The sequence below is a fragment of the Salarias fasciatus genome, chromosome 13 (genome assembly GCF_902148845.1).
Source record: "Salarias fasciatus chromosome 13, fSalaFa1.1, whole genome shotgun sequence".
In the NCBI taxonomy this organism is placed as follows: Eukaryota; Metazoa; Chordata; class Actinopteri; order Blenniiformes; family Blenniidae; genus Salarias; species Salarias fasciatus.
In genome coordinates this window covers 6,599,844-6,623,306 of record NC_043757.1, presented here as the reverse complement: position 1 = coordinate 6,623,306, position 23,463 = coordinate 6,599,844, and the positions used below count along the sequence as shown (strand labels likewise).

The 23,463-nt window shown below is 42.3% G+C and overlaps 1 protein-coding gene and 1 long non-coding RNA gene across 2 annotated transcripts in view; both read left to right on the top strand.

Annotated features, from left to right (window-relative positions):
* anapc1 (anaphase promoting complex subunit 1) overlaps nucleotides 1-8,143 on the top strand; it is a 53,582-nt gene extending 45,439 nt beyond the window's left edge. Inside the window, exons 49-53 of the mRNA XM_030106410.1 lie at nucleotides 405-491; nucleotides 3,820-3,915; nucleotides 4,415-4,604; nucleotides 6,739-6,870; nucleotides 7,122-8,143. Of these exons, the coding sequence (XP_029962270.1) occupies nucleotides 405-491; nucleotides 3,820-3,915; nucleotides 4,415-4,604; nucleotides 6,739-6,870; nucleotides 7,122-7,258 (642 nt within the window). The 3' untranslated portion in view covers nucleotides 7,259-8,143. The remainder of the gene's footprint in view (nucleotides 1-404; nucleotides 492-3,819; nucleotides 3,916-4,414; nucleotides 4,605-6,738; nucleotides 6,871-7,121) is intronic.
* A 7,027-nt stretch (nucleotides 8,144-15,170) lies between these two features.
* The window catches only part of LOC115399753 (uncharacterized), a 71,757-nt gene continuing 63,464 nt past the window's right edge, over nucleotides 15,171-23,463 (top strand). Inside the window, exon 1 of the long non-coding RNA XR_003932724.1 lies at nucleotides 15,171-15,457. This is a non-coding gene — a long non-coding RNA (uncharacterized LOC115399753). The remainder of the gene's footprint in view (nucleotides 15,458-23,463) is intronic.

The window sequence follows — 23,463 nt, the reverse complement described above, 5'->3', positions numbered from 1 at the left end:
CTGCTGTGAATTTCACTGTAACCGATTTACTTTGTGCATCTGAAAGCAGACTGAAGTGAGAGGGATTGAATTGTCCTCCTTGGTGAAATGTCAAGTCCAGCTTTGTGTGCTTGTCGCTGGAGGTTCAGCAGGCAGCCGCGTGGCTGACAGACTATTACTGCTTCCCCAGTGGCCTGGCTGTTAGCTGTCGATACACCTGACTGTCTGCGGGGGGAAAAAAACGCACATTATTTATTCCATCCGTTCTCACTGTGCTCCCCTCCCATTCATTTGTTTTCGATACCTGTCATAGCACCTTTATTCTCTCATTTCTTATTTTACAGACGTTGTGCATGAATAAAGTCGAGTATTTTTGAAACAAAGAAGCACAAACGGATCGATTTATCCACTTTGTTTCCCTGCAGCCTGAAGACATCTCCACGTTCACATCTGAGCCCGCTCTCATCTCCTTTGCCGAGTTCTTCTGTAAAGCTACAGAGGAAATGAAACAGGTGAGTTTTAGCACAAGGTGACGCACTCCATCTTTCCAAACCTAATCACTTTATTTTTATGATTTCATCCTTAAATATGTCGACTTAACGGTTGGTTTGAGTGAATCACAGAGTTTAAATAATACGACAAAAATCTTTTTTACAGTGTCCTCATACAAAAATCCCGAAATGTTTCACAATTAAAAAGGCGAAGACATTACAACAGAGCTAAACCGAAAAAAATACATGACTTAAAGCATGATATTGAAATACAAGCAAAAAAATGAAGACTCTGTTAAGATTACAGTAAAATCCTTATAGAAGAAACTCCATAATAATATAAAATAAACCACAGACACAAAATAACAGTGAAAGAATAACAACTTCATTGAAGACACGTAAATTAAAATTCTTCTTGGACTGTTTCATAAAACCATCTAAAGTCTCTTCAGGCTTCAAAATAATTTTTTTTTAATGAATCCTGAAAATGGAAATGTGATATCTTGAGAGATTCTTTCTTTATACTAACAAAAGTACTTTTAATGTTGAATTGCTTTGATGAGCCAGAAGAGATGAAATTACATCAGTTGTTTTTTTGTTCCGTGATATTTTACAAACAGAAGATTAGTCCATGATTCAACACACTGTGGAGAGTAGGGTGAATTTTTCAGGAAACTCTGGAAGCGTTATCTTTCACATCTAAATCGTCTACTTTTTTTTTTTAACGTTGGCCCAGCTTTACTGGAAACAGAATGGTTTTCCCCGTGTAAGAGTACAACAAACAAACAAGAACTTAATCTCGAGTAACAGGAAGTCACACGAAGCTAATTGGAGTGCCGTGACGGTGACTGAGCACTAATTCACATCATTTCAGTTATGTGTGACTGTGTGGCTGCTATCGCTGCAGAAGCTTTCCTCTCATTCCAGACGGCAGAAAAACCAAACACAGTAAAAACAAGGCTGTTTGTTCCATGAACTGAAACAATTGTATTTGCATTCAGCGTGCATTCCTGGTAATAAATACACATCCTGATTCAGGTCTACTTCATGATCGTGTTTATAAGCTTCTCCAAATCCAATTATTATTGTGTGAACAAAGAACTGTTCCATATATTAACACTAAATGAACTTTAGGAAGCAGCCGGCATAAACAATGACAATACCTCAGATGTCCTCACGAGAATCATCTTTTATCACATTAAATATGCAGCAAGAAACATCCATCGAATGTGGCGTTCCTTTCAATGTTAATGTGTGCATATAAGCATACAATCCTAAATGTGCCTATCAACAGGATTAAATGAGTTAAAAAGGTAAAACACAAGCAGTGAGAATCAGAATGTTTCTTGGTCTGTTTTATGACAACAACACAATCCCAAAGAGGTTAGTAAAAGTTAAAAGATTCAAAAGAGTTCGATGGAAATGTTGCAAATGTTTGAGAAATATAGTCAGCATGACTAAACCAAGCCATTACCCAACAAAGCTGTGTCAACACATGCTTGTTGTTCTATGAGGCTGCCGCTCTTATTGTCAGCTGTTACACTCTGACATGTTCATTTCTTTGAGCAGTAATCGGGTTAAATCTGCAGCCAGAACACCTGACACAGAACGTCAGTTTGAAGGAAATTTGTTGACACAGAGCTGTCCTGAATCCGAAACCTTAATCATTGTGAGGGCCACAAAAATGTTATCCAGTCTACCAGAGGGCAAAACTGTGACCATTGGATTTAATGAGATAGGAATATTATATGATGATGATATGATATTTTATAGTCAGGCAAATCGTTAGGAAGGCAATGTCGCCAATGGAAAATAAGCTGTACAAGAACTGCCCCAATGTACTAGAGCTGTCATGCTGTCCAGTGAGAACTGCCCTTAAGAAGTGACTCATTCCATCAGAATGGCATCGAGCGGCGGCGGCCTTCATTCCCCAGGAGGCAAATTCAGAAGACATCAGCCAGTTCAGGAGCACTGCTTTGCTAAACGTAGAAGGAAAGATATTCTCCACAATGACCTGAAAGATGACCACCGATCATCCTTCAACATGCTGCAGCCGCCACTGCAGTCCGATAGACATGCAAGAGAAGACCGGGCTGCCTCTCGAGGAGTGGGACATGAGCGTTGACTTTACCAGATGTTTACTAGCTTGAAATAAACTCTTGTTTGTGTTGATGCAGATGTGTTTAAAATGGTCATAATCTGTGAAACAGTCTAATTTCGGGAGCTTGTCTAAATACAGGAGCTGCATATGTGACCATCTTAAATCCTGCATGTCACTGAGGAGCCGGTCTTCTGTACCTATTTCAAATTGAAAGCCCTCAGCACACCTTAAAGTAAACTTTAAAGTTCTCCTAGCAGGAAACATTGTGCTTGTTCTGTCAAGATCCATTCATTTTACGTTTTATATTTCCACTCAAGTCAGAAGTACGTTGACAACGACCAAAGTCAGTCGGACAGATTATTTCATCCGTCCAACTTTCACTTCAGTCTATTTCAGTTTCCCAGAATAGAAGAGTCAACATAATGAGATTTGTGGGAAAAGGTGTAAACACGGCTTTGCTTTGTTTTAATCCTGCAGCAGCTTGATTTGTTCAGTCGATGTCGCACGCAGTAATTTGAAGATTTAGAATAGATTGTATGGATTGTCATGATTGCTCTTCAGTCTGCTCTGTAGTCACTTGAATCCTATTTTCTGAGTCGACAGGCTGCTTCAGGTTAATGCGTTGGCTCGTTAAGAGGTTTGAGCCTGCAGAGCGAAATAGAAGAAATTACCCATTTTGAAGCGTAACATTGTGTAATTGAATTTCAGTCATGTACATATTCTTAACAGGAGTTCTATCTTTTCAGAGCAATCATACAGACTGAGGCTATGCCTGTTAGCTCTACCTGTGTAAACGCAGTCTTGATTGTATTTGCGGCGTGAAATAGCTCCGGATTTAGATGTCAAATACATTTCCTGCTGACTTCCATTCACGTTGCGTTTAAAAGTTTGACAGTTTCTTTATTATGATGAATGCAGTGTGAGTTGGGATGCAACTTTTGGATAGGTTAAAGTGCATTTTGACATGTCGTCTGCTCGGTGGTGTGGTGTTCAGCCCTGTCACCTCACGGAGAGACTGTCTCGGGTTTGAGGACTTTAAGTTTGCATGTTCTCCCTGTGTATCAGTCCTTCTGTGATTCATTATTAAAGGATTGTTTTGTGCATTGAGTGATTGCTCTTGATTTAAAAAAATAAATAAAAAGGATTTAAATTTGAAACGCTGAAGCTGCACTTTGGCGTGTTGTCACGTTGCCTTTGCTCGATGGAGCAGCTCAGACTCACTCGTGGCTTTTTGTTGTTTCTCCGCAGAGAGAAGACACCCTGATTTTGTTCTCGGCCATGCTGTATGAGTGTGTGACGCAGGAGTGTCCAGAGATGTTGCCCACGTACATCGCTATCGAGCAGGTAACCTAGAAACACACACGAGGACTGTTGAGTTGATTTCTCTTGACATTGTGACAAAAATCCCACAGTTTCAGCAAGTAAAGTCATTTAAATAAAATCGTTCACTTTTTGACACTATTTGTCTACAATATAAACAAAGTCTTGGTTGTGTTGATTTTTCCTGTCTGTGCTTCTTGTATATTTTTACCTGTTTGTTGTTTTTTTCTTTTGTATTTGATGTTTTTGCCTGTTTGGACATTCTGCGTTTGTAGCGTCTGGTGGACATTCCCTGCATTTCATTGCTGTACCGTGTGTATGCAACAAATAAAACCCCAAGCTCGCAAAGTAAGCAGCGGTAGAAAATAAGTCGTAGCAGCAGGCTAAAGAGAAAGATGAGTTAGTCTACGGAAAAGAAGAAAAAGGTGTACAAAGAGAGTTCACTGATCTAGAAGACAGATTGAAAAGCGCTTTTGAAGGTATGTCCGCAGGTTTTAACCGTGTCTTTGTCGGTGTGTGTCAGGCGGTGGGAGCTCTGCGTCGGGGTGACCTCCTGCAGACGTTCCCGCTGTGGCAGCTGCGTCTGGTGGTGGACATGTGGGACGGCAGGATGATGCGAGGCGCCACCAACCACCACGACACTCTGCTCACCTCCATGTTCCTGCCCGTCATGAAGAACTCGGTGGACGTGATCCTGGACGACTGGCTCCGAGGTGAGCATTGAGCAAGTGTGCGTTGATACCATTCGCCGTTTTTCCCCCGTTGTAAGCTGGAGTCTGTTCCAGTTCACCGAAGCTCAACGTGTAAAAAGCACAACTGAAGCCGGAGTGCCTCATTAAAACTAATAAACAGAAAGGGAGAACATGCAAACTACATCATGAGCGAAGGTGCCACCTTAGTGATCAAGTTACTTCCCAAACAAATTTTTTTTCGCTGCACAAACACTGATCTTATCAGACTCCTGTGAGACCTTTGTAGCAGTAAGAAATCTATCAAGAGTTAGTGTGTGTGTGTGTGTGTGGGCCGCATGACAAGCAGAATAAAAACACAGCACACCATGTGACAGATGTCAGCTGTTCAGTCTGGCTCCTTCCTGCCACTGGCACCACAGATACTCCTAAGTTTTTTTTGTTTTTGTTTTTTAAGTGCACTTATTTAGAGACAGCAACAGAATGAATTTGTAAGCGAACATGTTAAAGTTTCACACAGGTGACATGTGACACAAAGAAAACACAAGTCAGTCTGAGCAGCAGAGTCGCAGGCGGCGGCCGCTGCAGGTGGTGGACGTGTTTCAACATGTTTTCGCTGCACCGGGGCGTAGCACATGAATGTCATAGTTTGGAAGTTAAACAGACGCTGTGTATACACTCAAACAAACACACATTCCGTCCTTCCTCGAATCTGCACACACACGTGGAAACACACACACACGCCCACACGGTAATAAACACGCCGTGAGGCGTGGGAAGCAAGTGGATGACGCTGCAGGTATGTAAACAATTCAGACATGCCTCGGCCTTCATGTTATGTGAAGTCTGTGGAATAAAGACTCTAATCTGACCTCAAGGAATGTAACGAATCACTCATCAATGAAATATGCACCTAGAACTTCCTGTTTTAGTGATTTCTGTTTGTGTTTTGCCATAACCGTCATGAAGTTACTCCCCAGTATAGAGCGGTGTCTGTATTAAGAAGAGACTACAGTTTCTAGAGAAGCCATATTGGTTTCGATATATAGTAATAGGCCTCAAAACAAGCTTTCCAGGGACCATGCTAGATCTGAACCTCGGACCCGGTCAGGTGCGTGCGATGAGCGGCGACTTGATTATCTGAGAATGACGAGCCAGCTGCAGGTGATGGTTGAAATGCTGCACCTCGAATTCTTTGGATGCCTCGGCGGATGACGCTCTCCGGGAGGAGGAGGCGGAACCCGAGCATGACAGTGACGAGAGCTGAAGGCTGAGGGCGTTCATGAAACTGTCTGTAACCAAGGAAGAGCAGAGAAATTGTAGTGTGTGTTCACGAAGTCATGCAAATATCTCATTAGCTGGATTTGAAGTGTCAGCAGCTGTTTAGGTCTGTTTTTATTGTCGCTGTCTTCATAGAAATTAGATTTTCTCTTTTCTGCAAATCTCATTGAATCTTTTTTCCACAAGGTTGATTCTTTTAGATTTATTCTTAACTCGATAAATGAGCTGCTTATTGCCTAATTTAGCTTGTTGAATGCCCTTCCCTTCAATGGAGGTGCATATTTGTCATGTTTCTAGAGGTTTCCTGTTGGATTTGTGCTCTGATGCAGCCACAAAACAAAATTGAAAAAAACACCCATTTGCAGTGTTTTTATTTTACCAAACTGTGATAAACATCTTATTCAGATATGACCTGAAGTTCAGTCAGAAGAAGTAAACACGTGTAGTTAGTGTGCGAGCTGGAGATGACTGCAGTGTTAACAGGCTTCACATGGATGTTTTTATCATCATCACTGGGTCACAGGATCAGCCTTCTGCTCCTAAAACACTCTTGAACACTCCCTCTGTCTGACTTTAAACCAGCCTTCTACGGCTCCAGTTTCCCTTCAGATGAACCTTCATGAAACTCAACTTCAAGGAACTGTTCGTTCTCACTCTGAAATTCATATACATGTGAGTGAGTTTCATTCGCGAAAGTGTTATTGATATGTTAAAATGACTAAAATATTTATGACGCCACATCTGCAGAGGGCCTGAGAGCTTCGTGAAAAAGACATAAACCACAGTTTAACGGCCGGGTGTGACGCTCATGAGACATTAGCTGACGGCTAACCTTTCACGGATTAACTTGTGCGTGTCTGTTGTTCCTCTCCTCAAGACAACAGCTCGGTGGTGAGGTCCTACATGAGGGGCGAGGCCCTGCCGCGGGACGCCCTGTCCGTCAAGCTGGCCTCCTTCCTGGTGTACCGCTCCATCCCGTCGCTGAAGGACACACTCACGCAGACGGAGGGTAAGACAAACACGCCCAGCAGGACGTGTGTGTGTGTGTGTGTGTTCAGGCTTTGCAAACAGCTCACGGCAGCCTTGATGGAGTCGCTGCACTCAAACGCAGCTCAGAGGTGCTTCATTATCCAGCTTCCACCTCGTGATAATACACTTCTGCAAACTGTTGTCATTGGACGGTACTCGGCATCGCAGACGCCATCATGCGAGGGTCTTCCCTCCCTCTCTCCCTCCCTCCCTCTCTCTCTTCCTGTCCAGGCTGCATCTCTTTCGGAGGTCTGTTGTCGGCCAGCGGCCAGCTGGGAATCCCTCTCCGAGACCTGCTGCGGCTCGCACCGGTCCTGCTGGGCTCTGCGTCCGGATCGCTGCCGGGCCTCCCACCGCAAGCACTTTGATGTGGACGCTGGGGACTGCGTCAGCAGGCTGCCGACCCTCTGGCAGCAAACAGGCGCTTTCTGCCTGGAGACTCACGCGTCAAGTGAAACAAACTGTCGAGGCACACCTGACGTTGTCTGAGAGGAAAAATGCAGACGGACTTATTCTGTTGTTGAATGAAACTGATTTTGCATGATATTTGTATTTAGTGCTTCTTTTCTGCGTCATCATGCAGCGCACGTGCCAGGTTTGAGGCACATTCGGTGCAGAGTGAGGATTTTATTGGTCTGCTTCGAAGTACAGAGGCAGAAAACTTCCTGTTTTTGAAGAAAACATATTTTTTAACTATAAAATGGAAAATACCTGCAGACCACATCAATCCTGGTTTTTCTTTTGTCTCATTTCTAAATATTGACCCTCAGTCTTAAGAATCCAAACGCCTTCTGCCGCATTGTTTCCGCTTTTCAAATTTTTTTGTTCCTGTTTTACTTTGTCAACCACATGAAAGAGGATTTTCCGTTTCCCGGGTGTGTGACCAGCTCATTCAGCCCCACAGAGGAGCGCACAGCGTCACTATTTGTGTTGTGTTTGTCCGTCGGTGCACTGTGGCGTCAGAGCTGCATCGCTGTCGTCGAGATCAAGGTCCTTTTGATATGAGGCGAACCAAACTGTTCGTTTGGATCATCAGGAGTTTCCTTCCACCTAATATTACAGCTGTAGTTTCACAGTAAAGCGAAATCCTTTAACACACAAAACTGAATTAAACTAAATTGTGGGTGAAATATGGTTTTCACTTTTTCTTTGTTTTGTCTTTTATAGCCTAATAAACCTGAAACCGAAGCTGTGATGAAACTAAACTTTATAAGAGTTGATCACGAAATTAAAGAAAAAAGATCATAAAATGATGCATACTGACTGGAGTAAGTGTCATATTAATTTTGTAGAGGAACGTTCATGTCCTCAATCATGATAGTTTTTTTTCTATAGAAGGTTTATTAACCTCCGAATGAAAGGTAATTGGAAGAACAAAGGAATGCAAAACATGAAATTCATATTTAAATGATTCCACAGTGTCCACTGCTGTGTTCAGGTCAGCCAGCTGTAGTGGTGTTCAGAGAGCTCCATATATTCTCGGGCTGTACACACTGAAAAGTTTGAGAACTGCTGTCAAAATGCATTTCTGAAACACCGTGGTGATGGCCTGACATTGAGATGGCAGAAGGAGGTAGAACCTCCTCGATCGGGAGAGTTTCAGTGCTGAATTGCACATCAATGATCTCAAATGCACTTGTTAGAAGTAATCCAAGCGGTCAAATGAAACCTCCAGAAGTGGAAGAGACGCACTCAGCAGATGTGCGCACACCAACGCACAGCTGGTGGGAACATCAGCAGAACACAGTCGCTAGCGAGACGAGCGGTTCTCCCGTTCTCTTGGGCGCGTTTGTTCAGTTGGCTTTTCTCACGGTTGAATGCGAGTTTTGTATTTAGGAAACTCCTCTAAAGCCCCGGAGCGTGGGACTTTCCTGGCTGTGCATGAAGGCAGCATCAATGCTCCAAACTGTTCTTGTGGAAATCCCGGCCGTTGAAATTTAATCAAGCTTTTCTTCAGCTGGTTCTTCACCTGTCCAAAGGAGTCGAGTTCATGAGCCTTGAGCCGAGGTTTTCAATAAACTCATCAAACTTGAAATGGGACGAACGCAAATTAACTTGAAGCCCCTTTTTTGTCCGACGTGTGTGTTTGTGTCCCTGCTCAGTACGGAAACTCTCATCTCATGCAGTCGGCATGTGGGAGGATGAGAAACGTGTGTTCAGCCCCAGAGTCTAAGATTATTGCAGTTCCAAAGACATTCCAGAGCAAATGGAAAACATCCGAACAAACAAATGGCCCACGCCCTGCACACAGAGCTGCGCACATGCTGACAGACTTCAGGCTTCTAGTGCGACGCCAGAGAGATAAAGTTCTTGTTTTGTTCTTTGAGTAAATGTCCCTTTTAAAGTTTAATTCTTTTTGTTTGTCATTAAACCCGCGCAATCTTATGATGATGGAGCTACACGGCGAGTGTCCCTCCTCGCTGCTCCTGGTTCACTCTTTCTCACGCCGCAGCTAATCCTTTCGGTTTGGGTGGACAGATCAAACCATGCTCTGTGCTGCTCCACCCACATTTACTGCAATTGCTCTTCCTGCTTCAGGAATTCTTTTAAAGCACCTTTTTACAAAGGGTATTGTGATTGTTCAGAAAAAAAAAAGACCTTGAAATAGAAACTCGACATGATTCACATCCATTTAAAGGATCAAAGGACACTTCCAGCTTCCTGTCTTTTATGGGCTTGGAGCTTTATTTGACTACACTAAACCATTTTTGTGAGTCTTTCCTGCTTTTTAATCATCTCCCAGATCTGTTTGCGTGTGAAATAGCTCCTGAAGGCTCGACAGAGACAAAATATCGTCAGTGATCGACGAACGATTCAAAGCATCGAGAGTGTGTTCAGACCTGTGCGTTTTGGTTTAATTAAAATAATTAAATCAATTTAAATAATTAAAGAAGTGAACACTCCCATCCAAACTCCAGTGTGGCCAAACCAGAGCCCTTCCCATGATAACAGCTATTACTTTTCCATCCTAATCTTTTAATGGTGTTGTTTGAATTGATGCAACGTTCGGTGAGGCCGGCCTCTTTTGTTTTGTTTTGCCTGAGGTGACCTCCCTGCGTCGCTTTGTAGGAGGAAGATGCTCTGCAGTCAGAAGAAGTTTTGCCTTTTCTTCTGTTCGCCTCGCATCATGAGGAGACTGAGAATTTCTCTTCCAGCTTTCAACCTGAGAGACGTCCTGCCGCCTCTTCCTCTGTTCTCATGCCCACTGATGTAGCGTAACGTTTCACTGCGTCTCCAGTGTCACACGGAGTAACGCGTAAGATGAGCAGGCGTCCAGTGTCCCGGAGACACGCGCCGCTTCCGTTTACACGCCTTCGCAAACATTCCTGGGACGCGCCGCATGACGTTAATCAGTAAGCGGGGCGACGGTCGGCGTGACGTCCTGCAGCTGGCGATCAGATGATCAAAGTCTGGTGATTTTTACGGTCCCCGAGTCTCCGCCGACGACCTGTAAAGTGACTCAGCTCGTCTCCGGAGCGTGTGAGGGCTCCTTGCATCCTTGTGTGCCTTTCCTGCATGTGGCCCAAGTTAAAGGGCGGAATCAGCAGAAAGGCACAGTTTCTAGTTAACAAATTCCTCGTGCTCATGAGCACCACTTCTGTTTTTTGTGGGAGGGATTTCAACATGCTTATCGTCTGTGGGAACCTCTGATTCTGAGGAGCAACAGCAGAAACTGGGGTCAAGGCTTGCCTAATCGGTTCTTCTTTCGATACAGTACAGACGTTTTTCAAGATTAAAGCGTGAAAACAAAACTGAAGTGAAGAAGACTGTGTCTGCTCTCCATTTCTTTGCGGTTGCTCTAAAAATTAACAAATACCAGCAGTTAATACGCAAAATGGAAACACGCTGCAATGTGAGGACGTGGCCGATGTGTTGACAGTGCGTCTCTCAGAGGAGAGAATCAGATGTGGGTCTACCGGCTGCACAGTGGGAAGGCCCCCGGTCTGAATCCAGGTACCTCAGTTACATGTGGATGTGAGCGGCTTGTCCTTCGCTCATTGCAGTCAGCTCGAATGAAATCAGGCAGTCTACATCTATTAGTTTATCTTTTAGAAGTCAAATCTAAACTCCCAGTTCCTTCAAAGCTCATGTTTTCCATTAATCGAGACACAAAAAATGTGATGGCGAAACAAGAAAAAAAAAAAAAACACATTTGTTGGCACTTTGCCAACTCCTGCACACAAATTATGTGTACAGGTTTTAGTGTACTTTCTTTTTAAAGTTTACACATAATTACAGGACCTCGGTGAAGGCCGGTATTGTTTTTTTTGTTTGTTTTTTTCAACGCCACAGCAAGAGAGGAGTGGGTAATTTGCCTGAACGCTGCTTACTTTGGATGTGGCGGCTTTGGTCAGGCTCCCTCCTTTAAGAAGGTAACAGAACAAGTCATGTACTTTGCTTGCGTTGAAATTTCATGCATCCGTAGTGAGAACATGCAAACTTCACACAGACCTGAGGAGGTTGTATTCCTGCTCTACCCACATATGAAACCTGTCCATATTAATTCATATATATAAATATATGTGTATGATTTTTACAATCAAGGTAAAAAAAAAAAACATAAAAGAAGTCATTCAAGTTACTGACGGCTGGTTTAAATGTTTGAACTTTGAGCGTTGTTAAAGCAGCAGGATGTTGCTGACCGTGTCCGTTTTTACAACTTTACAGCCTCAGTATATCTGTCTTGTGGAGCAGAGCATTGCCTGACGGTCGTCCTCGTATGTAAACCGTGTAAGATTATGGAAAGGCCTTCAACAGTATCTGCACCCACGTGTTGAGAACTGTCTACTGTCACACAGAATACAGGATATGAGGGACAAGCGGCTGATAAAGGAGGAGATTAAACAGTGAGCGTGGAGTTGGATCGACCACATGGTGAAGAGAGACCTAGAGGGACCTTGGGGGTAACCCTCATATTTGATTCTCAGTCACAGCATCCGAATCTGTTGCAGCAGCTTTTCAATGAAACTAAAAATGAGCTTCATGAATGTGAAGATGTGACGCCGTGGAGTCAAAATACACCCAGAAATATTGTTTGTGTTTTCTTCCCTTTGCTGAATGAAGGCAGGTCCTGAAGTAAATGAAATCCAACACAGCGACAGTGTCAAATAAACTTTTCCAATGGATTCATTTTTACTGACTTTGTCAGTTTTGCAGGGTTTTTAATGTACTTAGCACATTGCTGGACAACTGGTTTTAATGGGGTGTTCCCTTCTTAAATAGTTTTTATTGGTTTTATGTTTTATGAGGTTATTTTATTATATTATACATCTGATTTTAGTACAATGCTCGGCCTGGGAGGAAAAAAAATGAATCCCATTGTGTTTTTAACAGGATAATAAACTCTATCTGAAGGTCTGTATTAGAGTTTAATGCCAGCGATTGAGTAATAATGAGAAAATTGTGCACGGTCCTGGGCTGCACTGAAGCCGGTGTTGGGAAACAGCCTGAATTCAGTCTTTGTGACTGTATATGGAGCCTGTGGGAAAAGAGGCGCAGCCTCAGAAAAGAAAACTCCTCTTGTGTTTGTTTCCACAATAAGCCAATCTAAATGTGTCACGCCGAACACGCCCTCAAACTCCGGCTTTTCTCACATCTCTTGACTGTACACACAGCAGCGCACAATGTTCAAGTGCATTTTGTTTAAAGCCCGATGTAAACACTTCAACAAAGGACACTTTGAAGGACTGTGATCTTCCTCATGAAACCACAGCCGAGCCGTGGACCACCATGGAGAGAAAACTCAGCGAAACCCATCCTGTAATCACAGTGCAAACGTCCACAAGCAGCGCGCTGACGGCGCCGCTGCAGCCGATCTATTTGAAGGGAGAATTAAACCATGAAAAGATGTGGGGGAAAATGATATTGCATTTCTTTTTCTGAGGTGTCCCTGCTGGTGGCACATCGACCTCAGCCTTGACCCTGAGCGTAGGCCTGAAACCCGGTTCCAATATGAGAGGAGTGGAGCTAAACAGGCATTTCCTCTACTGTCTTTTCCTTGATGTTAATCTACTGATGACTTCTAATCGCTGCTTCCAGTGTGAGGCTCTATTTACGCAATGTTTTTTGGTGAAAACTGAAAAGTTTTGTTGCATTTTTGTTGTCCGTTTTCTGAACAACGATGCCCTGGAGTCACTGAAAACTCAAATTTTTGAAAACGATCCGACTCAGTGTAAGCAGGGTCTGACTCCGTCCTCTTCGGCCACCTCAGGCCTCGTTTACATGACAGAGTTTCAAGTGAAACACTGCAGTTTTTTCTTATTTGTTTCGTAAATGTAATGTACACAGCAAAACGTCGTACCTTGGATTGAATCGAGACTCGAATCCGCTTTGCAGCTGTGTTGAGACAGACAGGAGATCAGTGTTTATGACAGGACTGACTCAATGTTGCATTACTGTGACTGTAGAAGGCGAAAACTCGCCTCAGACGCGGTGAGAAATGGAAATGTTTTCCACATTTAGGGTTGAGTCTGTGGTCTTTTACCAATAAGCGAAGATCTTCCAAAGGTCTCACAGCTGGGACCGACCATCCCATGAAATTCACCTCATTAAAGTCTATTCATTTAGCATTATTTCAAGCTGTTGTCCACATTGAATCTTTCTTCTTCACTAGACGAAGCACTGATTGTAATTCATGACCACACTGGATCGTATCCACAGTACCTGAGATGTATTAGCAGCCCGAGGAAAACATGTTTCTCCCTTTATAGGACCTTTCTGCAGGCTAGTTTGGCTGGATTTAGCATAGTACGAGTTTTCATCCAGATCATAGTGTCTTCCTCCACTAACTGATATTTCCAGGTGCGAACCACTACGTCACTGAAATCGTCACAGGAGATTCAGATGAGAACAAATTCGCTGCGCTCCACTCGACACATCTGTCTGTGGGGGGAGGAGTTCCCGACATGACACCACATCTGCACTTCCCTCTCGTCTCAACGTCCACTCGTCTTCTCTTGCGAGAACCGAGGGGGAACTTCAGGAGAGATAATGTACCGCCGAACAGGAAATTTCTCATTCAAACCTCCATGACGAAAGGGGGCAACTTTCATTTGTGTTGATTTTGTGAAATGCAGAAGTGTGTCCATATGAGGAAGTCCTGGTGATCTTCTTGTTGAGGGTGAACCAATACTGAGTGAAGTTCCAAATATGCAGAACGGCCGAGAGGACTCCCTTTCCCATCTATTTATAGAGCAGGTCTACTCTTCAGCAAGACGCCGGGCGCTAAATGAAACAAGGTGCAGAGAATTCAGCCTCAACTTCTGCTTTTACTTCCGTCTGTATTTGTGTGTTCATGAAAATAGGCAGAACTTCCCTGAAGTTTCATGCATGGCAGATTTCAATATATCTGCATGTGCAGCAGTGTGTGACTCAGGCCGTTTTATTGGGCGAAACACTTTTTTCTTTGTATTATTCTCTTTAATGATATTGTATGTTTTTGCTTTATTCAGAATATGAACATTTTGATTCCGACACTTTTTATATCTCACACAGAAAGACAAAATCACACACATTCCCATCTACTAGCTATTTTCGGATAACCAGTTAGCTTGAAGTCCATGTTTTAGGACTGTTAGAACGAGAACACCAGAATTCATGGTGCTGCAGTGCATTAGCGGATCATTGATATAATCTGCTTTTCCCCTATTTAAAGAATACGGAAATGAGCCTCGCACTTCATTCATTTGCTTAGAGATAGAGAGTGTGTGAAGACACTGGGTCTGCAGTGTGACCTGCTGAAAAAAGAGAAGCTGCTGTGGCCAGGACCCACGCTAAAGGTCTTCTCTAGAAACCAGAGTCTGGCTTCTCTTTTTATGGTCACTGCACAGAGCATGACGGTGCAACACGGCACCGCCGCTTACTGTGTGAAAAGACGCTCTCCTACCAGTGTAATGGAAATATAGCATGTTTTTGGTCATCGTGTACAGTAAATTACTGAACATGACCACAAGAGAAGAAGTGGGCCATTATATATGATTTTATTTATTTAAGAAATACTTTATTGACACCAAAACCCCGGTTTTGAATATCTCTTAACTGAGGGCACCCTGCAGGACATGCCAGTGTGCACACATTGTTCGTGGAGGTCAGTGAGAGGTGTGCTTGTTCCTTCACACATTGTGTTTGAAGTACAGCATGTCTTCATGTGATCTAGTTCAAACTGATGCACTCATTCATGGCCGCCTGGGTTTGCTCTGGGAGGGACGATCTGCAGCAGGTGGGTGTGTCCAAAGTCACAAGTGTCTCAGTGCAACCCTGGGAGCCAACTCAGTGTGAATGGTGGAGCTGCAGAGTGCAAAGCTGAAGCAATTAAGAAAGTTAGTGAGAAGAGAGAGAGAGAAAGAGAGAGAGGGGAAAGAGAAAGAGAAAGCGCGCACACTCACTGGCTGTTTGCAGAGGTTTTTTTTTTTTTTTTTAATTTCTTTATTTTAAGTTTTATGCCACTCAGCAAAAGTTTGGTAAAATGCATCAGGCTAAGTTTGTGCACAAATATGAGCACCGTGCATGTGCTGGCTGAGTGTAAAAAATGGGAAAGAAGTTTGCGCTTGATCGCCAGTGATGTGGAGGTAAGTGAATTAAAACGAGTGAAACTGACAAGTTCTCCACTTCACAGCTGTTCTCGCTTCAAACTCCAGACGAGGAAGCAGCTTCTGTCTCTGTGCAAAACTCTGCATTGGCTAGATCTTTTTATTTTATTTTATTATTTGCGTAGCAGCAGTTTTTGCGCAGAATTGGACATAACTGAGACAAGTGTGAAAATGGGCCGCGCAGCGCGCACTCGCGCGTAATGGTGCGATTTGTACTAAAGGCAGAAGGAAGTACGAGGTGTCAGAGATAGTAACCTAACCTCTCTTCCTTTTACATTTTTTTGTAAGTTATTGAATGACTCGACCTGACATTTTTTATGACTTGGCTGCATCCTGTTTGCATTTCCCCCTCTGCTCGTGCCAACTGTTAAACGATCTGCTCTGATCAATATCATCATTGATCTGCAAGAAGAAGGAAAAGAAGTTGTCTCTGAGCTCTCCTGTCAGTCTGATCTTCTCAGTGTGTGAAGTTTTGCTGGCGAGCGTCACCTCCTGGAAAAACGTCTACATCTGAAAGCTGTGGGCGTCTTTTATTTCAAACCGAGCCGAGTGCTGCGTTCACGGACGTCACTGGGTGATGCTGCGTTCAGGAGCTGCGTGAAATCACCGAACTGACAGTAAAGCCCAGCAGGAGGATTTAATGACAGGCTTTGTTCTGAAAGCTGAGTTTTACATCTTCCTCAGCACTGGGTTCAGTGAAATTGGATAAAAGTAACGCAAACAGGATAAATGTTTCATATGTTGCTTGTAGGCTCAGACTGACACTCATTTACAACTTCTTTCATCTTGAATGTGAAGGAAATCTGGATTGTACTACTTGAAATGTGACTTTAAAGTCACACTAAATGTTTTTTTTTTTTCCCCCAACATTTATTTATTCTGTTCAAGTAATTTCAATCACTATAAAGGGGACTTTGATTTTATCTCCATCCATGTCATGCAAATAGTTAATCAGAAAGGGGGTGTGTGAACCAGAGGGAGGGTGAACCAGCCCTCCCTCCTCACCAGCAAACTGCACCCTGCATGTGAATTTGGCTATTAAGAGAAGGAAGGAACTAATCCTGTGGACTCAATGAGCTTCCTCCTCTTCATGTGTGACTGCAGGCCGCCATGGCTACCATTGTGTCGCGTACGCTGCCTCGATAAGCAGATAACAAACACAGGTTGGTGTGTTTGATGAGTTGAGGGAGCAGGTGCACTGGGACCAAAACGAGGAGGTGGAAGCTGAACGTGTTTGCATATCCAAAGATCTGCAGCTGATGAGTGAAGGCAAATAGAGTCGCATCCAGGTCAACACTTTGTTTATGTGGAGAAAAGGTTGATGGATTAATCAAACTGAAACTCAACTGGAAATATATATGTAGGAAATGAGAATATTACATGAATACATATGCAGCGTTGTTCATAGTTTAGCTTGGTATAAACTTGTGAAGTGGTCTTTGACTTAACTGGAAAAGGCCCAAAACTGACAAGGACTGGGGGAGTCTTACTGATTACAGTTTCCTGCATATAGAGTTCAGACAATCTGCGGATTCAGGGTTTTCCAAACTTTTTGAACTGAGGGCTAAGAATTAGCTGGACCACTTTCTTGAGGTGAAATTTTTGTGAAGTCTTCTTTCTTTGGTTCTGCTTTTTAGTCATTTGCACGATTTCCTTTGATTATCCTCAATTTAATTGAATAATTTATTCAGGCTCCCCCTAGTGGTGAAACTATTAAATACAGTGAAGTGACATATTCAACTGAATCAACTTTTCAGAGGCAAACTGCACAAAACCCACTAAAAAACCTTTAATTTTGGAGAGTTGGCTGAAGTTTTACATTCAGTAAGACAGTTTTAATGCTACTTCAATCTTATGATAATTTATCACATCATTGGAAAGATGCTATTATGACAATTGATCAAGTATCCTTCATGTGCTTTAAATGCATTGGAAAAGACCAATTGTTTTGCAGTATTTGCAGCTATTCTGCCATTTTCACATTATTGGCACCTTTGTCCAAATGTCTTTGATAGCAAGTCAATTTTCAAACATGGAGCTCAGTGATTGATTTTCGTAGATGACGCCAACTAAGCAAATTTATTTGACTGATAAAGCCGAAGCTCATTGGGTTTGTTTGACCTCTTGACAAAAGCTTGGCGTTTGTTCAATAATCAGTTAAAACTCAGCCACAGAAAGTTTTTTACCTTTGGTTTGAGACTATTTATGCTCACCTGCAAGTTATACTTTGAATAATTTGATGTTTTTCTTCTGGACTAAATTAGACTCTTTAACGCCGTCCTGTTTCATTATTTTTGACTTTTTCGCAATAGCGTAATACACATGATACATTCACCGGACTCCCTTTGTTTTACCTGCTTTTGTTTCTTGACCAGTTTCTATCAAGATTCATACTGTGTTTGCATGGGTGTGTGTTCTATATGTTAATGGTGTATGTCTGTTAAGTAATATTAGTGTTGTAATGTGGGTGTGTGTCGGTGATGTTGGAATTTTTGTGTATGTGGTTACATGTGTAGGTGTGCTGTAATGTGTGTGTGTGTGGGGGATGTTAAAATTTTTGTGTATGTGGTGTCTGTGTTTATTGTGTTGTAGTGTGTGTGTGTGTGTGTTTGTGTTGTGTTCTCGTGTCGTTTCTGTGCTGGATGTGTTGTAGTGTAGTGTTAGTGTGTGTGTGTGTTGTGTTCTCGTGAAGTTTAGTGTGTGTGTGTTTAGTGTGTTGTAGTGTGTGTGTGTGTTGTGGCGTGGGGTTTCCCTGGCTCCGTTTCCTCCATTCATGTGGCTGCTGCTGCAGCATCAAGCTGTCAACCCGGATATGAGCTGAGTGTCGAGTGCGTTTTGTGCAGAGAGGAAGTGAGATCACACGTTGTGAGTCTGTGTGTGAAAGACTAAATGTGTGGAGCTTTGTTTGCATGTCATATTGGCCCAGCTCTAATCCTGACAGGTTTTCTCTTTTTGTGTGTCTGCATTCCTTTGTTCGGTCTAAACTCAGAGTTCCTCTTTATCTTCCACCATTTCTAGTATTTTATTTATTTCTGCTTTGCCATCTGCAGCATCGAAATCTCAAAAGACTTTTCCATATTTCAAATCGAGCGTAGAAGAGGATTCATTTTGTTATTCTCACAAAGCTTAAGTCCACTGAAGTTGAACCAGTTTGACCTTTTGACCTCTTCTCATTTATAGTTGGAGCTTGTGAGTGGCCACAAGGGGGCAGTGTTATGCTAAAACAACTTGTACACTTTAATATTTTTCACATTGAAACGGATTTACGGAGTCTATCGGCAGCTTTAGTGTGTGACATGAATTCACCCTCAGAAATGATCCACTCATACAGATGTCCACAGCAGTTTCACTGCAGTAATATGTTGCACTTTTCTAATTTGAAACACTCCATAAAAGGAGAAATTCAACATATCGTTTGTGCAACGAGAATATTAAGAAATGTCTTTTTCCTAACATTAAACAGCATAACAATTTCTGGCCCTGTGTTCATGTTTCGCCAAAGATTCCTTCCTAAAAAGAAGACAGTGAAACAGCAAACGAAGCCCGTTTTCAATGTTTTTTTCTGAAAACAACATTTTATACATGCTGGTTATATAGGTGAGACTCCATTCACATGACATTTTCAGGTGAAAATGAAAAACTGTCCGTTTACTCTTCTCATGCTTGGTTCCACTGACAATGCAAGTTATTGAAATCGACTCAGTTTGCTCCTTTTTTTTTTTCACGATACGAAAATTAATCAAACTGCATTTGAGACGAACCCCTTGGCACAGCTGGCTAACAGGTACCTTATGCCCGTATTTTAAAGTACTCCACAGAATAGATGAATACAGCGATCAATATCACTTTCCTGGGAAGGGATATACCATTGCTAAATGTAATGCTGTAACTTTTCAGTATTGCATCTCTTTAAGTTTCGCGCCTCTTGTATCGAAGCACTTTAGTTTTTGATGCCAGTTGGACCAAAGATCTCCTGTTTCCTCCTTTGTCTGTGGAGAATAAAGCCTTCAGTGTTGCAGTGTTGTCAGAATGGCTTCACCAGGGTGAAGTCAGTCTCGTAGCCATGATCACGGAGGCGAATGCTTTCTCCCTCTTCAGCCGGGATCTGCATCCTCTTTGCATCGTCAGGCCGTCGGCATGGAAATGAAGTCGAATAGGAACTGAGTGATCGCAGTGTGTGCTGCGGGTCTAAACAGAGAAACTAGGTGAAATGCACATCAGTCATGTTGCAATAAAAACAAAATCAAGGTGAGAAACTGAATTTTTTGAAGTTCAGTAGTGCTCGTCATAGTCGGATGTCAAATCGTGTCAGAAAGCTAAAAAAGAAAACTGCAGGAAGAGGAAACTGATTAGATCTCAATCAGCGATGGAAAGCGAAATGAAAGCTACACTAGAGAACAGTAGTTTGCTCAAAAGTAATGTTGCACAAGCAGTTCCCTTTATTTTTTTTGTTTGTGAAACTGGAACTGTGTGAGGAAAAAGAGTTGATTGACTCAAAGCAGAGGTGTCAAACATAAGGCCCCTGGGCCAAAACTGGTCCACACATCATTAAAAATGGCTTCCTATTGGAACTGTAGTCTTTTTTTGTCACTAATTGTAAAACTAGACACTCACTGTTGCCTCCTGACGCAAAAAGGCAGCATGTGCCTCCATCTTCCAGACGTCCCTGATGGTGGTACTTCACTCACAGCTGAGTTTAACCTGACTCTGTATTAATGCCATGTGTGTTTTCAGCGAGGCACTGGAGCTTTCATTCTGCAGTTTGTGATTCCAGGATTTAGCAGTAGATTCGCACAGTTAAAAATCACGACCGACTCCAGTCACACTTCTGGTTCAAGCGCTTTTAGATAACCTCCTACTTCAACATGTGAAACTGTGCATGAAGAATACAGACATTAGTTACCTCCAGAAGGCCGCTGAGCTGAAGCAGTTGAGCTGTTTGATCTATTTAACTGCTGTCTTACTCAAATTGTTTACCTGTATGTGCTGCTCAGAAAATGACCTTAAACCGAATTGTCGCCTCATCTCACAGTGCTTCCTTTAGCTTTTGCGCTGCGCGTCTTTCCTGAGCATGCAGACCTTTTTCAGAAGCTGCTCATGCTCTATATGCTGTAGGAAAAAAAAAAAGCAAATAAAAGATGCAAACCACAGAGGTGGCTCATTCAAATGAAAGTAAATGTTGTGTCTATTTGTGCACCGGCAGAAACAAATGAGTGGGCAGCTTTTACATCAGACTGCACATGCAGTGAGATTCCTCTTGAGTCATCTCGCCGTCACTTTTTGGTGCTTTTCAGAAGTCCGACCCTGCCTGAATGGTTGCATCATTCAGATTACGCAACATTCACACATCAGTGTGTATCCTTACTTATGCAATACAGTTAAGTTATTTTAAATCTAAGGGGAGAAATGAAGAAGTTGAACTTTATCTGGTGAAAACCGGCATCATTCAGAAAGTGTGCAGGTGCAGCGCTGCTCTCACTTTCACTTCGCCTGTAGTACTACCTCGTTCCTCTGTGTCTTACTCCCGTTTTAACACTTTTGGTGTTACGAAATCTCAGTGCAGTGGACACATTCACGTATGCAAAATAGCTTTATCCTGACTGTTTTAACTGCTGGCAGCCTCTCAGCAGCCCAGAATCAACGCTTGGCGAAGCAGAGTATGAATGAGTTTGAAATGATAATAAAGACTTTAAGAAAATATATTGAATTTAATTAGAATTGTGTAATACATATAGAGATGGAGGCACTGAGAATACAGAAAGAAGTGGTCAAATCTGTACTTAAACAAGAATTACTGTGACATTGATTTATGAGAGAAAGCTCCTCCATTGAAAACTTTTATTTTTCTCCAAAACTTCTCACTCTCGGTTACTTTTCGACCTCAACTGATTACATTGATTTAGACATTCGACTCTTAGTATGTAACAACTGCACAGTAACTTTGAGTTAAGAAACAAACATGAATGTGATGTAGGAAATTTCCCCCCCCAAAATAATTTCAACATGTTTAAATAAGAATTAGATTTATGAATTGGCTTATTTGGTTGCAACATATATGATTTTTAACAGTAATAGAATGATTAATACATTAAATGTTCTTTTGCATGAAAAAATTTATACATCTGAAGAAAATTGGTCAAATCAGATGTGATTCCACTTCTGACTAAAACATGGTAAAAATGCTTTTTTTTTGAGGTTGTCTGTTTTCAGATTTGCAGAATGCTGAAGTTGTGAGCTTTACTAAGAATCAGACTAACCTTTCTTATCTTCTCTGTATGCAGATACCAACAGTTTCCTCCAAGCTGTATCTCGTGTTCTGACATGAAGAACAAAAGAAATTTCACAGACTACTGGCTGTAACTTCACACTAGTTCTGCACAGTGCATCACACATTTATCTGCTTTAAATTAGTGACGAGAGAAAGAGCACTGTTATTCGGAGGACCAAATGTCAGACTCCCTGTCTACACGGTAGCATTTTCAAGTGAGAATGAGATGTGTAAAAGTGAAACTTTTCTGAAACGAAAACACAAGACTGATGCATTTTCCCGTGAAATGTTGACGCGTAAACGAGGCCGAAATCCAAACGCATTGATTTGCATTGTCCTCAGTGTTTTTTGCACATCGTGGCTTTATTGCAGTTTGCAACATTGCATTGCATGTTCGCCTCTAGTCCACCTCTAGTTTCCACCCTGATCTTCAGATTCAGCATTTTCGTGTCTTTTTGTGACACATGTTTGCTTTCCAGGAACTAATGACAGCAGTGTGTTTGTGGCTTTTGGGCGTTGTGCCGCTGAAGCTTCGTGAGAAACAGGATCTTTTTGTGAAGACCAAGATAGTCTATCAGGATTTTTGCTGAATTGGGCTCGTCTGCATCTTTTCACTTGTGTGCAGAAGAGTTGAGGCTAGTGTGTGAGAGTGTGTGTGCACGCTGTGTGAGAGCGTGGCTGCAGCGTGTGCATGCCTGTGGCCAGCTGTATCCTTTTCATGAGAGTGCAGTTTGCTCAGAGGTAAACTCTTTAGCAGCATTCCTGCTTTATCGAATCTTATCAGGTTTGAGTTGTGCAGCTTGGATTTCTACCAAGAATGAAGCGAGAGAAGAGACAATTCCTGGTTTTGTTTGTCCGCTGTGGACTGCAGCTGCTTAATACCAACAGTGATATCATGATGCACCATAGACGGAAGTCAGTGGGATAATTTTTCACCCAGTTTATCATTGTTTTTTCTGGGTGACAGAAACAGGAAGGAGCAGACCAGCAGACTGACAGCTCGGACAAAAATAAAAACTTTCTACAGGAAAACCGTAGTGTGTTCATCTTTTGCTTTCAACAAATAACCCATCAACTGAACTGCATATAGATGGATTTCAAAAATGGAAATAATAAAAGGGGTTTGAACTTATGTGAATGGTTTCACTTCAGGAATATTTGTTTTTCACCTTATAATTGTTTTTAAACATGTAAAAGTTTGCAGTGCTAAAATAGTGCTGCACAGATTTTACATAATCAGAAATGTTAAAAGGAGAATTTAACCAAAGAGGACATGTCAAATCTCATGTAGCCGGACAGAGGAAGTGTGCACCATGTTTAAACTGAAGTAACAGTAAAGTAGTTGTGTATGTCTTCTCAACAGTCTATTTGTGTTACTGCTGCTCTTGTTATTTCAGGAACTTGTGCATCCAGTGTACCTGTGAGCCAGATCTGTATAATAACACATGACAGTCTATTAACAACCAAAACAGGTTTTTGTCTGTGCAAAGCTGCAAAAAGAACCAAAATGCTCCCTGAAACTGTATTTCTCTGCAGGCTAATCTCGGTAAAGCCTGAAGCTTCTGGGATCAGAACGTTTCTGCAGGTTTTGATAGTTCACCTTCACAGTGAACCACAGGCGGAGTGATTATTTATTTATTTCTACACTTTTCTGTCTCATCTGCGTCCCAGATTGGACTCTCAGCTAGGCTAGATTTGGCCTGCGGACCATATGTTT